This window comes from Vipera ursinii (assembly GCF_947247035.1).
Source record: "Vipera ursinii genome assembly, chromosome: 1".
In the NCBI taxonomy this organism is placed as follows: Eukaryota; Metazoa; Chordata; class Lepidosauria; order Squamata; family Viperidae; genus Vipera; species Vipera ursinii.
This window is the reverse complement of record NC_139512.1, coordinates 179711302-179725234: the sequence shown is the minus strand read 5'-3', so window position 1 is coordinate 179725234 and position 13933 is coordinate 179711302. Positions and strand designations below refer to the sequence as shown.

At 44.4% G+C, this 13933-nt stretch overlaps 1 protein-coding gene across 7 annotated transcripts in view; it reads right to left on the bottom strand.

Annotated features, from left to right (window-relative positions):
- The window catches only part of MAP2 (microtubule associated protein 2), a gene marked incomplete at its 5' end in the record, with an annotated part of 96972 nt that overhangs the window by 20366 nt on the left and 62673 nt on the right, over positions 1-13933 (bottom strand). For all 7 annotated transcript variants that reach the window (XM_083350687.1, XM_083350689.1, XM_083350690.1 and 4 more), the window contains 3 exons: positions 1835-2178; positions 3660-3810; positions 13768-13829. In XM_083350687.1, coding sequence (XP_083206813.1) covers positions 1835-2178; positions 3660-3810; positions 13768-13829 — 557 coding nt within the window. The remainder of the gene's footprint in view (positions 1-1834; positions 2179-3659; positions 3811-13767; positions 13830-13933) is intronic.

Genomic DNA, 13933 nt, shown 5'->3' with positions numbered 1-13933 from the left:
TTGAAGGGAGAAATTAGTTGACTTTCTGTGCTATTAAACTTGCAAAACTACAAATATACTGATTTTAATTCTTGAATATCAACATCAGTCCGGAAAAAAAAAGTAAAGGCACCTTGAAAGAATTTAGACTTGATTTAAATATATATTACAATGGATTGTGAAATATAAAGGTTTAAAGGGAAAGGGTAAAAACAACAGAGAGACATGTTAAGGGTCCAATATATAACTGGACAGAGAAAAAAGAATAACAAGGACAAGCTTCCTTTTTGAAAAATATAGAAAAATTCAATTACATGAGGCTTGGCTACCCTTTGTGGTGTAGTTCACAGAGAAATTTACCACATGTTAAAATATACATCAACGCCACACACTCCCCACTACTAGTGGAGAACATCCATTTCTCATCTCAAGTGCTCAGGAAAAGGTCTGAGGTAAGAGACCAAATGATGCTTGTATTTGTAAATCAGTAAAATCAAATAATTAGAATCTGGAGAATCAGAAAGTGTGAAAACTCTTAAAAAGCTAAAAGTCTGACCCAAGAGCTTTTGAGGCATGATGCTGATCATAAAGCATCACATCAGTGTTTAATGCTCTTTAACCAACTATGCTTTCCATTCTCAGCAGAAGTTGAGGAAGATAACCCTATCAGGAAGAAGGCAATGAAACTCTCAAATTGAGCCAGTTGGGGGTATTGGAAGGTTTGCTGCAGCTTCTGCTATTCTTCTACAGGTAACAGAACTCTCCTGGTAGTAGATACTTCCTTTGGTTTCTTAATCCTTCTGTGCAGATGTCAAGGATTCTCTCATGAAAGCATCCCAAACAGGTGGAGAGAAGATATTATCATAGCAATATGAAGCTGCATGATATTTTTCTGAGAGGCCGAATAAAACAGCATCGTAATATGGAATTATTTTTGATGAACGAGGCATGCTTGATCATTCAATATAAATAATTGTGAAATCTTAGTGTATACACATTCTGACATTTTTACCATTTATGGAATGTCCAGACATTTGGAACTCCAATCTGGTAGCCGTCATTTAAAAGCAATTCAAAAATAAATAAAATAAAATAAATAAATATAAAATTTCACAAGAAATAAAGCACAATTTGCATCTTAGGCAAATTATACCAATGTATTTCAGAGTTATTCCTCTATCAGCATAAAGTCAGATTATAAAACAAAAATATTTAAGTGGTTAACTTCAGCCTCTAGAACAGGGGTGTCAAACTCAATTTCATTGAGGGCCACATCAGCATTGTGGTTGCCCTCGGGGGGGCTGGGGGGGCATGGCCAGGGTGGGCATGGCCTACTGGGTGGGCGTGGCTGGAGTGCTTATGGGGGCCTGGGCAGAAGTGGGACAGATCTGGGGGTCTCTGACAGAAGGAGGGTCTCTGGGCCAGGGCCAAGGCAGCGGGGGCCGTTCCCTCACTGTTTCCAGGATGGCTTCAGGGGGCCCATGAAACCACTTTGCAGGCTGCATCCGGCCCCCGGGCCTTGTGTTTGACATGTCTGCTCTAGAAGTTTATAAATGAGATTTAAAGGAAGATTCCATTTTGCAGATTTTCTTTTAACTTTATCAGAAATAATTGCCTTTTTAAAATAAAGGATACTAACTCCTTGTACATTCAAATCTACTGCTAGGGAAAAAGCTAAACAAATGCAACAAGAAGCATGAGTAATTAGATGCCAATACTATCAGAACAGAATTAGAAATGTACAGTAATTAATGAAGAATGCCTTTGGAAGCTACAAGTCAATACTGCATATTCTCCTCAACCCTGTCTACCCTAATCCTGTTTCTAAATGTATTAATTAGAATGAAAGCCTTACCTGCCCCCCTTTAGGCTGATACTTGATGTTGTCTGTTGACCCAACTTTGGACCTGACATTCTTGAGATCTGGTAGAGGTTGATTAATCAGACGAAGTTGCTTAGGGGTTCCTGGAGATTTCGGAGGTGTGCGTATGATAGCAATTTTTTTCTCAGTGGGTACCAGAATTGCAGATGTGGGTGTACCCGGTGTATGTGGGGTTCTGGAATAACTAGGGGTACCAGGTGTTCCTGGGGTACGAGAGGAATAACTAGGTGGGGTTCCAGGAGTGATGGCAGTTGATCCTGGAGTAGTTGGAGTTGATGTACCACTTTTTCCTGTTCGGCTTCGAATAGGCTCTGATCCTGTATTGATAACAGAATTCTGTTTGTTCTATGACATTCATACCATTTCCTTGAGACAACTGGCATCTAATTGTTCATAAAAGAACCTGATCACAAAAATATTCATTCTTTGCTAAAACCTTCTGAAGATCAGGGTGACAGTTAAAATTGAACAATATTTCACTAAATGACAAGATTATCATGGGATTTAACCATCTGGGATTTAAAGCAAATTAAACATCAATAATATTGGATATTTGTAATTATATCTTTCATAGCTTAATGTCCCCAAGGAGAAATCAATAAAATGAGAGTTAGAGTTGATTTGAAACTTAATGCAGACTTCCATCTCCAATATCTCCATGGGCTCCTTGCTTCATCCCTCCCTATGACTATCAGTTCTGGATTGCAAATACCTGGCAGTTATTTAATGAGAGGAAAAAGATTAACTCACGATTAGCGGACATTTGGATTTTTGCAGCTCAGATTCAATAGCCCTGCCTGTACCTCTAAATCAGGGGTCTTCAAACTTGGCCCTTTTATGACTTGTGGATTTCAACTCCCAGAATTCCTCAGCCAGGCTTGCCTGGCTGAGGAATTCTGGGAGTTGAAGTCCACAAGTCATAAAAGGGCCAGGTTTGAAGACCCCTGCTCTAAATTAAAATTATGCTTAAAATTTAAAATCTCTTCATAAGTTGGGAAATTTCTTACCTAAATGAAAATGCTAAATATTACGAAATGCAAAGCATTCTTTTTCATATGTTTTAAAATTCTGCTATCAAATATTTCAAGGAACTGGTATAAACCATACAAATAGAAACTTAGGATATGTCCAGGGAGTACCTTTTTTCTGCTAAACTTTTCTCTTTTCCTAAAGAGAGAATTTTCTTAGCTTTTTAAAAAGTATCCAGTTACAAAATCCATATTTTATAGTATATCTAGAATTTTTAATCTGAACTTCTTATCTGGTAATATATAACATATTCCTCTTACAATAGAAACCCAATTGAGCAGAAACTGGTTGCTGTCTAATTTAGATATCATCTCTGGTCTAAAACCTATTTCCTCAACATGGCAATGTGGCCACTAATGCATCCATAAACATTTCTTTTGAAACCAGACAGACTCTATGTTTCGTCTCATCTCATTTCATTCTTTTAGTTTAAAAACATTAAATGGGAGATTAGCATATTGCAAAAGAAAAAGTGTCATTTTAATGCATTTTTTTATTTCCAGAAACATTTCTGGGTCTTACATAAACTCTAGGTGTCTAAACCAAAACAACAGATTGCATCTTATAAGGTTACAGGGAATAGTGGCCCACAACTGTACTAGTTTGCCTTCTGATAAATGGGAATTTTTGAGACTGTCTGGGGTCACCATAGCATAATTATTGTAAGATTATTCATAACATGCTTTCAAAATTTCAAAAATGTCCACTAAAATAGATTAGAGAACCCTGAGCTCGTGCCTCCAACTTTAAGTCTGGACAAGAGACATACTTGTAGTTCGTCGTACAGATGAGATGGTGCTGTTCAGGGAGAAAGAATTTTCATCTCGTTCTCTGTCTGCTGAGATACCTCTTCGGGCAGGTAAAATGGAAGAAGGTCTTGGCAAAGAGGAGCGCTTTTCAGGACTCTTGGTTATTCCATCCTAATGCAAAAAACAGGAAGCATTTTGGTTTGAAACATGTATTGATATTCAGCTCCAGCCTAAATTTGTTCACTTCAAGCCATAAGGGAATGTAACACTATAGTAGTATAGTACAAAAGTACAGAAGCTGTTGAGGAAAAAGGGTACTCCAAGACTGAGGGCAGAAAGTTGACTTAATTTGGCTCTGATTGCCTTAGTTTATTTGCATTTAAAAAGCAAGTTTGCCTCTCTGCTGTGAACATATGTTCATAGATTCACACACAGACGTACACACTGAAGCTAAATGGAACAACCCCTCACTCAGTACCTGGAAGCAGGGGAAGAGTGACTTCTCGACATACAAAAATGACTTGGAAAAGCCAGAGTTTTTAGGCAAGGGCTCTTCTATTGCAGCAAATGGCGTTAACCTACTACAAATAGTCCTCGACTTATCACAACCGAGCCCAGAATGTTGGTCGTAAGTCATTGTGGTTGTTAAGGAAGACACCCATGTGGCTGCTTTGCTCAGCAACCACAATCCCTGCTATTTCCATTGTGGTCATTAAGCAACTGCCCGGGCCATTAAATGATCTGCCAGCATGCGGAAATCTGCTGCAGGTCATAAGGCTTCAGCTGGGTAGGCTCAGCGTCATGCAGGCCTCCTGCTGCCTCCTGAGTTCCCAGAAGCCTTAACCAGCCAGGCTCAGTGATGTGCAGGCCTCCTGCCTTCCCCCCTCCCCCCCTCCTGAGTCTTCTGGTGAGCATCGGGTTTCTGCATCCCAGTGGGCCTAGGCAGCTGAGGTCTTCCAGCCCATGTCGTGGAGGGGGCAGTTGCAGTGTTCCCAAGGGCAAGCAAGCTGCCAAGAGCCTGAATTTTGATCACGTGACCCATGTGGGTGCTACATTGGTTTTAAGTTCAGGCAGGGACTGTATGTCTCTTCACTCAGCGCTATCATAATTTTGAATGGTTTGCTGAATGAATGTTCATAAGAAGACAATTACCAATATATGCATCTTATGAAATGTGTAGATATTGAATAGAATCAAACAATATATTAAGCTTTTTGAACAATCAAATTAAGTTCTAATACTGGCAATTATCAAGGCAACAAATCCCACATTCTGGCATCCTATGAAATCACAACTCAGCTCAGTGATGTGCCTTCCTCACAGGGTTCCACCCCTGGCACTTCTTTGTGTTCTGAAGTTTGCTTTGCCAGCCTGCCAGGATCTGTAAATCAGCCTTTCTTCCTCTTCCTTCTCTCATATTGTTTTCCAAAAACAGTTATGGGAAGAGTATTATCGCCACTGAATTTTCTTATCACTTATGATCTGTGATGAGGAATGACTAAATTAATTGTCTTTTATAGACTTTATAGGTGAACCAGGAGAAGCGACCCATTGGAACTGTTGATATGATAAACTGATTTGATTACATTTCTAACTTACATACTGCAGTTCTTTTTCATTTGGGAAAACGGATATCAAGATAAGATATCCATATTCAATAGTGAAGGAAAAAATTAAAGATGTGGCAATTTGTCTTTATTCTTGTTCTATCTCAACTGCCTTACCTGAGCTGTTTTTGAATAGTCCCTTGGGCCTGCTGAAGAGGGCCATGCAATATAATTGTCTTTACTGCGCAAAACAACTTTTTTAGTGGTGATTAGTGAACAAGCAGAGTTGGGTCTTGGAGGAAGCAATGATTTTGCTCTAACTTTTGAGGCAGGAATCTTTGACAAAGAAGAAGTCTAATTATAGGAAAACAAAAAGAGGAATGTAATGGGAAGATAAACAATGAGACAAACAGAAAATGTATGAAATATGGAAAACAGAATTCAAATCAGAACCTTAAAAATAATTATTGTATTGTATTATTGTTCTTACTTTAAAGCAAGCATGCCTTAAAATAAAGTGATTTCATTGTTCAAAGCATAAGATGAATGCTATTTTTCAGAAGTTGACTGTGGCTTTTTCTGAAGCTACTTTACACTGTCACTGGCCCATGCTACCGTTCTATTTTTCTACTTTTAGTGTTATCATCTTTCCAGGTTTTAAGACTGGAATTTCAGTTATAGTATTTACCAAAGAATATTGATAACCAAGTTAGGATTCCTTCAGTAACCAAGCTGAGACTACACTTGCACTGCTTCACTCTAGGTAAATACAGCCTATATTCATATTTTTATAATGTTATTGTGAGATACAGGGTTTTTAGATCTCATAAAAATAAGTCAATAAGCACTTTAAGTTCATGTTTAGGATCTAAGTGGACAATATTACTTTGAAACTGCTGTTAAAACATTATGCGTTATGCATTATTAACTGCAGCAGTCACAGACAAACTGCTATATCTTGTTAATGCTGGAGAAGATATAGTCCTTGCCTTACGAAGTCAACTGATTTTGGCAAAGCCAATTATGGAAGCCTTATGATATCACTAACATTTTTGATGATTCTTTTCCTATTGCAAAACAAAATAGCGAAGGCACTATTTGTCTTTTTTAAAATAAAAATTGTATTATTACTTCAGAAACCTTTTACCTGAAGTCATACTCAGATGCATTCCATACACTATTCTTCATTTCAGTTTTAAATATACAAATCAAAGTAAACCAAGCTCATATATGTGGCTGTTGTAAATCCATACAGATATAAGGGCTAGGTTAGAATTACACTTAAGAAGAAAATAACTTGGACACCAAAAACATGCAACGTGAATACATATCAGAAGAATAGCCGTGTTAGTTTATAAAGCCAAAAAATAGAGTAAGTACTGAAAAGCAAAACACAGGGATGGGATTTGATGGGCACCATTAGTATTATGATGTGGGGGGATGTAAGCAACAAGTGAGCATACAAGGTTTGAGAGATTAAAAAAATGTATGAATCTAATGTTTAATCCTGTACATATTTTTTTCTCAGAAAAATTCTATGAAGCTCGTCTCCCAGCTACAGAACAAGAAGTGTAACCATCAGGTGACAGCTTTATTTTAGAGACAGCTATTTATTTTATAAATGTATATGGCCACCCATCTCACACAAAGTGACTCTGCACAGTATACAGTTATTAAAATAAAACAATAAATAGATCAAAACAATTATTAAAACAGTCATCATTAAAGATACCATCTCCTTTACAGGAGAGAGTAGATTAAGTAGAATGCTACTTAATCTACCGGTACTCTCTGCCATCCTAAGATATGCGTGCTCAGAGCAGACAAGGTAATCAAGGGGCAAGCTTGCTACTTGAAATTATCACTTCAAGTAGTGATAGGAATTGGACAGAAGTGTAAGAAAAATTTTTATTTACATATGCAAATTACTATTCTTTCACTATCAAATTCTGGAAAGCTGTGGCCTTTGGATAAAAAAGAAAAAGATACTTTCAGTGGGTGAGCAAAGGTATTAAATACAAACAGGCAAATGTACACGTGCATGTTAGATAAAAGGGAACAGGACAGCCATGTGTTTATTCATATATCTGCATGTCCCGTGCAAATGAATGTGAGGTATCTAATTTTTATAACATACGGGTATGGGAGAGGCTATCTCTCTCTTTCTACCTTTCTTTACACTTTTCTGGTGCATTCTGAAGCGGCAGTAGAGAAATGGTAATTACGCCCAGTCCCCAAAGCTATAGCCATTGCAATGCCTTCATGGCCATGGGATCAGAATTTGGGCAGCCAACTCACACAACTGCAGGGGTGCTTCAATTCCCTTCACCTATTTCCCCCCCCCCATCATCTGTGCCCCTTTGGCTACCTTATGCTCCACTGGCTTTACCACTCCCAGATGCTCTTTGCAATCTTCTTCCTCCCACTGCTGAGGAAGTGTGCCCAGCCTGGCCCTTCACAAGGCATCGTATGCAGTGTTGTCCAAATCGTGTGCGGCCTTCTCACGAGGCTCTAAGGGCCATATGTATTGTGTAGTGGGTCCGACGCAAGGAAGAGACGCCAGTGAGTTCAGCTCTTTATTGGAGGGGGCTAGCGAACTGGGGAATAAGGGTTACCTGGCCTCCTTAAATACCTAGCCAGGTAAGTGGACAGCCAATGGGGTTGGCCCTAGGTTTCCCGCCGAAACTGGGTTTCCCGCCAAAACCCTTCAGGCCAACGCCCCCTGGTGGCTGTTGCTATGCAGGTGCCTGCATACATAACACCCCTCCCCCCTTAGAGAAGAACCACATAACAATGAACAACTTGCAACTAACTATAACTATAGACACTGTGTGTCAATGATAAAAAAACAATGCAACTGTGTAAGAGTCATTTGCACACATAGTCCGACAGGTAGGCAGGTGTCCTGTGGGGCCGCGTGGACCGTCTGGGTGTGGCCTGGCCCTGGGCTTGGACGGCTGGTTCCTGGGGCCTCTGTACTGGGTTGAACAGAACTGGGTTCAGGAGGCCCTCCTCCTCTGGCTCCTGCCCTGTGTTGTTTCCGGTTGGGCTGGCCTCTCCTGGGGGGTGGCTCTCCTGTTGGGCGTGTGTGGTGCGCTCAGGGACTCTTCCTCTGAGCTGGTCAATGTGTCGCCTTATGTGTCTGTCCCCCTCCACCCCCACAATGTAGGAGAGGGGTCCAGTTATTTCAACCACTGTTCCTGAAACCCATGGGTGCCCTGCCCCATAGTTCCTTGCCCAGACCAGGTCCCCCACGTTGAGAACTCTGTGTGCTAGTGATGATGAAGATGAAGAGGGTGATGATGATGATGATGGTGGTGGTGGTGACCTAACCGTCTCGGCTGCTACCCGGTCTGGGTGTAAACGGTCCAGCTTGGTGATGAGGCGCTGTCCCCATCGCAGCTCTGCTGGGCTCTTCCCGGTAGCAATGCATGGTGTAGTGTGCTAGGCGAGTAGGAATTTGGCCAGTCTGTGGTGCCAGTCCCTGCTAATGATGCGCCGGAGTGCGTCTTTGGTCGTCCTTACCATCCGTTCGGCTTGCCTGTTGGTCGATGGATGGAAAGGTGCGGAGGTGGCGTGCCTAATCCAGTTCGCCTTCAAGAATGCCTGGAAATCAGTAGTGGTAAACTGAGGCCCATTGTCAGACACAATTACGTCAGGGAGGCCGTGTGTGGCAAAGAGAGCTCTGAGCACCTGGATTGTCCTCCCCGAGGTCATGTTGGGCACTGGGACTATCTCCAACCACTTGGAGTGGCTGTCCACCACTACTAAGAATAGCTGGCCCTGGAATGGCCCTGCATAGTCAATGTGGATGCAGGACCAGGGTGTGTGTGTGGCCTCCCACCTGTGCACGGGTGCGTGTGGCATTTCTGGTCTGGATCTCTGGTACGTGTAACAGGCCTTGACCCGTTCCTCAATGTCCTTGTCCAGCCCTGGCCACCAGAGGTAGCTTCTGGCCAGGGCCTTCATCCTAACCACCCCCGGGTGTCCCTCGTGTAAGGAGTCCGATACCCTGCCCCGTACTGTGGTGGGAATGATGACTCTGCTTCCCCAGAGGAGGCAGCCCCTGTGTGTGGAGATCTCATTGCGCCTGGTGAAACAGGCCTGGAACTCAGGTCCCGGGGACTTGTCCTGCCACCCTGTGCAAACCCAGGAATGTACCCTGCTCATGATGTTGTCTGTGGCTGTGTGGCTGGCAATGTCCTTGGCATGAACTGGGCACTCTGGCAGCTCCTGCAGTGCTAGGATCTTTGTGGCTGGGGCCAGGTCTGGATCAGGGGTGTCTATGGGTAGCCTACTTAGACCGTCTGCATGGCCCATCTCCTTCCCTGGCTTATGCACCAGCTTGCAATTGTAGGCTGCAAGGGAGATGGACCACCGGAGCATTCTGGGGGACAGGATTTGTGGGGTCTGCCTGTCTGTTGTGAACAGGCCCAGGAGTGGTTTGTGGTCCGTGTAGACAGTGAACTCCCTGCCATACAGATAATCGTGGAATTTTTTGATACCTGCCACGATTGCCAGGGCTTCTCTGTCGATTTGGGCATAGTTTCTTTCTGCTCCAGACAGCGTCCTGGAATAACAGGCTATGGGGATTTGCGCCCCATTGGGCTCAAGGTGGCTGAGTACTGCGCCCACACTGTAAGGGGATGCATCGCATGCGATGCAAATGGGCTTGGACTCGATGAAATGGGTTACTGTGGACTTATCTGACAGTAGTGCTTTCAAGGCCTTGAAGCTATGGTCGTGGGCGGCAGTCCAGACCCATGCTGCCTGCTTGTCTAGTAGCCTGTGGAGTGGCTCTGCAATGGCTGCCTTGTGTGGGAGGAATGCATGGTAGAAATTCAACAGGCCCAGGAATGCCTGTAGCTCTGTCTTGTTCTTGGGTGTGGGTGCTAGCTTGATGGCCCTCACCTTGGATTCTGTGGGGTGAATTCCCCTGGCATCTACTCTGAACCCCAGGAATTCTGTGGAGGGCACCCCTATGCTGCATTTCTCCCTCTTGAGTTTAAGTCCAGCTGTGCATAGCCTGGACAGTACCTCCCTGAGCCTACCTGATAGTTCTTCTGCTGACGCTCCTGCAATCAGGATGTCATCAAAATAGGGGCAGACTCTTGGGATGCCCTTAAGTGTCTTCTCCATGACTTCCTGAAAAATGCCAGGAGCCACGCTAACTCCAAACTGCAGCCTGTTCACCCGGAACACCCCCTGTGTGTTACTATAGTTTGAATGTCAGCTGTAGCCCGCGTGACCGTGAGTTGCTGGTACGCCTGTGCAAGATCGAGCCTTGCAAAGATGGCACCACCTTCGAGGGAAGCGAGAACGTGGCTGACCGTGGGAACCGGGTAAGCGTGCGGGTTTAGGGCGCAGTTCACCGAACACTTGTAGTCAGCGCAGATCCTAATTTCCCCATTGGATTTGATTGGGGTTTCCCACTCCCCCCCATCGACAGGCTCTAAGATTCCCTGGGCCACTAGCTTATCTAATTCGTGCTCTATTTTTTGTTTTAGCGCGAAGGGGACTCACCGCGGCCGGACCCTAATTGGGGGAATGTTCGAGTTAAGCTTGAACAATATGGGGGGCCCTGTGTACTTGCCCAGTGTCCCGTCGAAGACGTCTGCGAACTCCTTGCAGACGGTCTCGACGGGGTTCCCTGGATGCGGTGGATCCCAGTGACTGCGATTCCCAGGGCCTCAAACCAGTCTAGGCCGACTAGGCTGGCTCTCCGGCCCTCCACTACTACAACCCCCAGGTGCTCTTCGCGACCCTTAAACCCCACCGAGACGGTGGCCTCCCCTCTTAAATTGACCGGTGAGTTCTGGAAATCGGTCAGGGTTAAATTTGTAGGCCATAATTTAATCCGCTGCTTGCTCCGGCTATTTATGTAGTTAAGGGTCTTGTCTGAAATGATCGAGACCGCTGATCCGGAGTCAAGCTCCATGCTGCAAGGGATGCCTTGCAAGCAGATTGTTAATCTAATTTTAGGCTTGAGTAGCCGGCGGCTACCCGTGTGATTAATGGCCAGCCGGCTCTCAACATAGCCAATTCACGTTTTGGTTGGGGCCCCAGTACCTTCGAATGGCGATTCCTCCGGTTGCAGCTCATGGATCTCCTCTCGGGGGCGGCGGCTACAGCTATGTGGCCTGTTTTCTTGCAGGCCCGGCACGTGGCTGACCGGAACTTGCAGAGGCTGCGCACGTGGTTCCCACCACTCCCTGCCCACTTCTGAGGGTTAGCGGCGTTGCTGGGAGGCCTGGGCTTGTCTGGCCATCTGGCTCGCTGGTATGGGGTCGACTTCCGCTGGAGGAGGTCGATGCTCTGGTTGCCGGACCGTGTTTCCTGGCAGGCTTGTACGGCCCCACAGGCCGCTTCGTGGGCGAGGATGGCGTCCTTGGCTTCCTGGAGCGAAACCTCTTCTCTCTCGAACAGGCACCCTTGTAGCCGCCTGTCATGTAGGCCGCAGATCAGCCGGTCCCGTAGCCGCTCCTCCAAGTTCGAGAACCTGCAGGCGACGGTGGCTTTTCATAGGGCGGCGAGGAAATCGACACCGGTCTCGTCGGGGCGCTGGTCCCTTTTTTCGAATTATGACCGCGCGGCCACCTTGGAGCACCGGGGCTTGAAATGGGCATCGAGTCTGGCCACGAGGTCCTGGTATGCGACGGTGTTGATGGCCTCCTGGGGGAACAGGTTCGCGGTGATCTCCAACAGCGCTGGCCCCCCAAGGCAAAGCAGTGCTGCCGCCTTCGCACCGTCCTCTGATATCTGGTTGAACCGCATGTACAGTTCAACGTGAGCCAGGTAACGGGCCCAGGTCTCAGGGTGGCGGGTGTCAAACTCGCGAGGTTGTCCGGCTCTTGCCATGGTGGTGCGGTTGCGGTCTAGGTCGCAGTGCGGTGTGCGGTCTCGGGTTCGGATGCGGTGACCGGCATGGTCCGGTCGGCAGGTCGGCTGGCGGTCGTGGGGGAGAAGGAAGGAAAATGCCTTTCCCTTCAGCTCACGGAGCGTTTCCCCAGTGACTTCAGCTCTTGCTCGGCAGCAATCCCACCTTCGTCGCCACTATTGTGTAGTGGGTCCGACGCAAGGAAGAGACGCCAGCCGGTATGTGAGTTCAGCTCTTTATTGGAGGGGGTAGCGAACTGGGGAATGAGGGTTACCTGGCCTCCTTAAATACCTAGCCAGGTAAGCGGACAGCCAATGAGGTTGGCCCTAGGTTTCCCGCCAAAACTGGGTTTCCCGCCAAAACCGTTCAGGCCAACGCCCCCTGGTGGCTGTTGCTATGCAGGTGCCTGCATAAATAACAATATACAATTTGGACAATGTCGTGCTCTGTTTGGAGAACGGTGCAAGTGGTCTCAGATAAAAGGTCTGGTGATTTGGATTGATAGGCTCCCTTCCCTTGGTTATGTTCTGTCATATTCTATGATTTGATTTGAATTTCTGTACTAAGCTGGACTCAGTGGCTTCATCCAGTTATGATTTCAGCTGCAAAACTCATAAACAGGTACATTTAGATCAGAGAAGATTTTCCCTATAGACTAACGCAGAATATATGTCTGGAGAGATAAATATAAAGAATTGGGAAACATTTCAACTCTGGCCACATCCTTTTTTATCCTCCATTTCTTGTTAAAACAAGTATGGTTTAAGAGAGAGACATTTTCCTTCCTCCCATCTTTCTCTTCCGAGGAAATGGTGGGGGGAGAAGCTAAAAGAAAGATGGTACTTCATAGACCCTCTAGCTGCAAGTCACCAGTCAACTGAATTTGTGGTCTTGAACAAAGGAGAATCATGGAAAGCAAGGGATTATGAATGGTACCTACCACATCTGATAAAGTGCCTTGTACCTTTGGCAGTCAAACATATTTGTGCATTACCACTAACATAAATGACTCCTTTCTTTGTTATGGTTAACAATGGGTGATAAAAGATATAGTTCTGTTCTGCTCCTGGTGGTTCACTGTGCTGATTTCCTATTTTATGCTAATGAAATCAGTTTCTCTTTGCATCTTGAGGCTATGACAGCACTAGTTTTATTGTATTTCCATCTAGATTTTGCTTAATGTCTTGAGAGTCCATGAAGCCAAATTTTCAGTTGCCTTGTAACTCAGAGCTCCTGCATTAGTGTGTGCTGGTGTCAATTTGCTTATCTAGCTGATTCGCATTCAGTCCCAGCTTCACTGATTGGCTGAACTTTGGATTTGCCCCCCCCCTTTTTTTTTCCCAGGCAGAACAGCAGCCACTAGATTTTAAACATATAGAAAGCAGATCAGATTTAGTTTCTAGTATTTCCTCTTAAAAGAATGAATAGACTGGTAGATTGAAAGTAATGCCATGAAGTTCTCAGAATTGCATCTGATGGACTAGAACATAAAATGGAAAGCTTAATATCTTTCTGTCAATTTGTAATTTTACAGAATACAGCAATTAGAACATTTTAAGAATCTATGATTAATTTCAAAGTGAATCAAAAAGAAACTATTTGTTTAAAAGTGCCAAATGGTTTTTAAAGTTATTTATGGTATTAAAACCACCAAATATTCAAAATACGCAGACATGTAAAACGCATAATTGCAAATTCACCTACCGAAAGTTTTTCTTTTGCTTGCTTAAATAACCCAGGCGTCTGGTTTATTTCACCACCAGCAGCTATTAAAAAATAAGGGGGGAAAGGTTAACATTTTAAAATCATAACTTCAAATTAACCTTTAACATTTTCAATTTAAATTGCCATGCAGTATTTATAATGAACC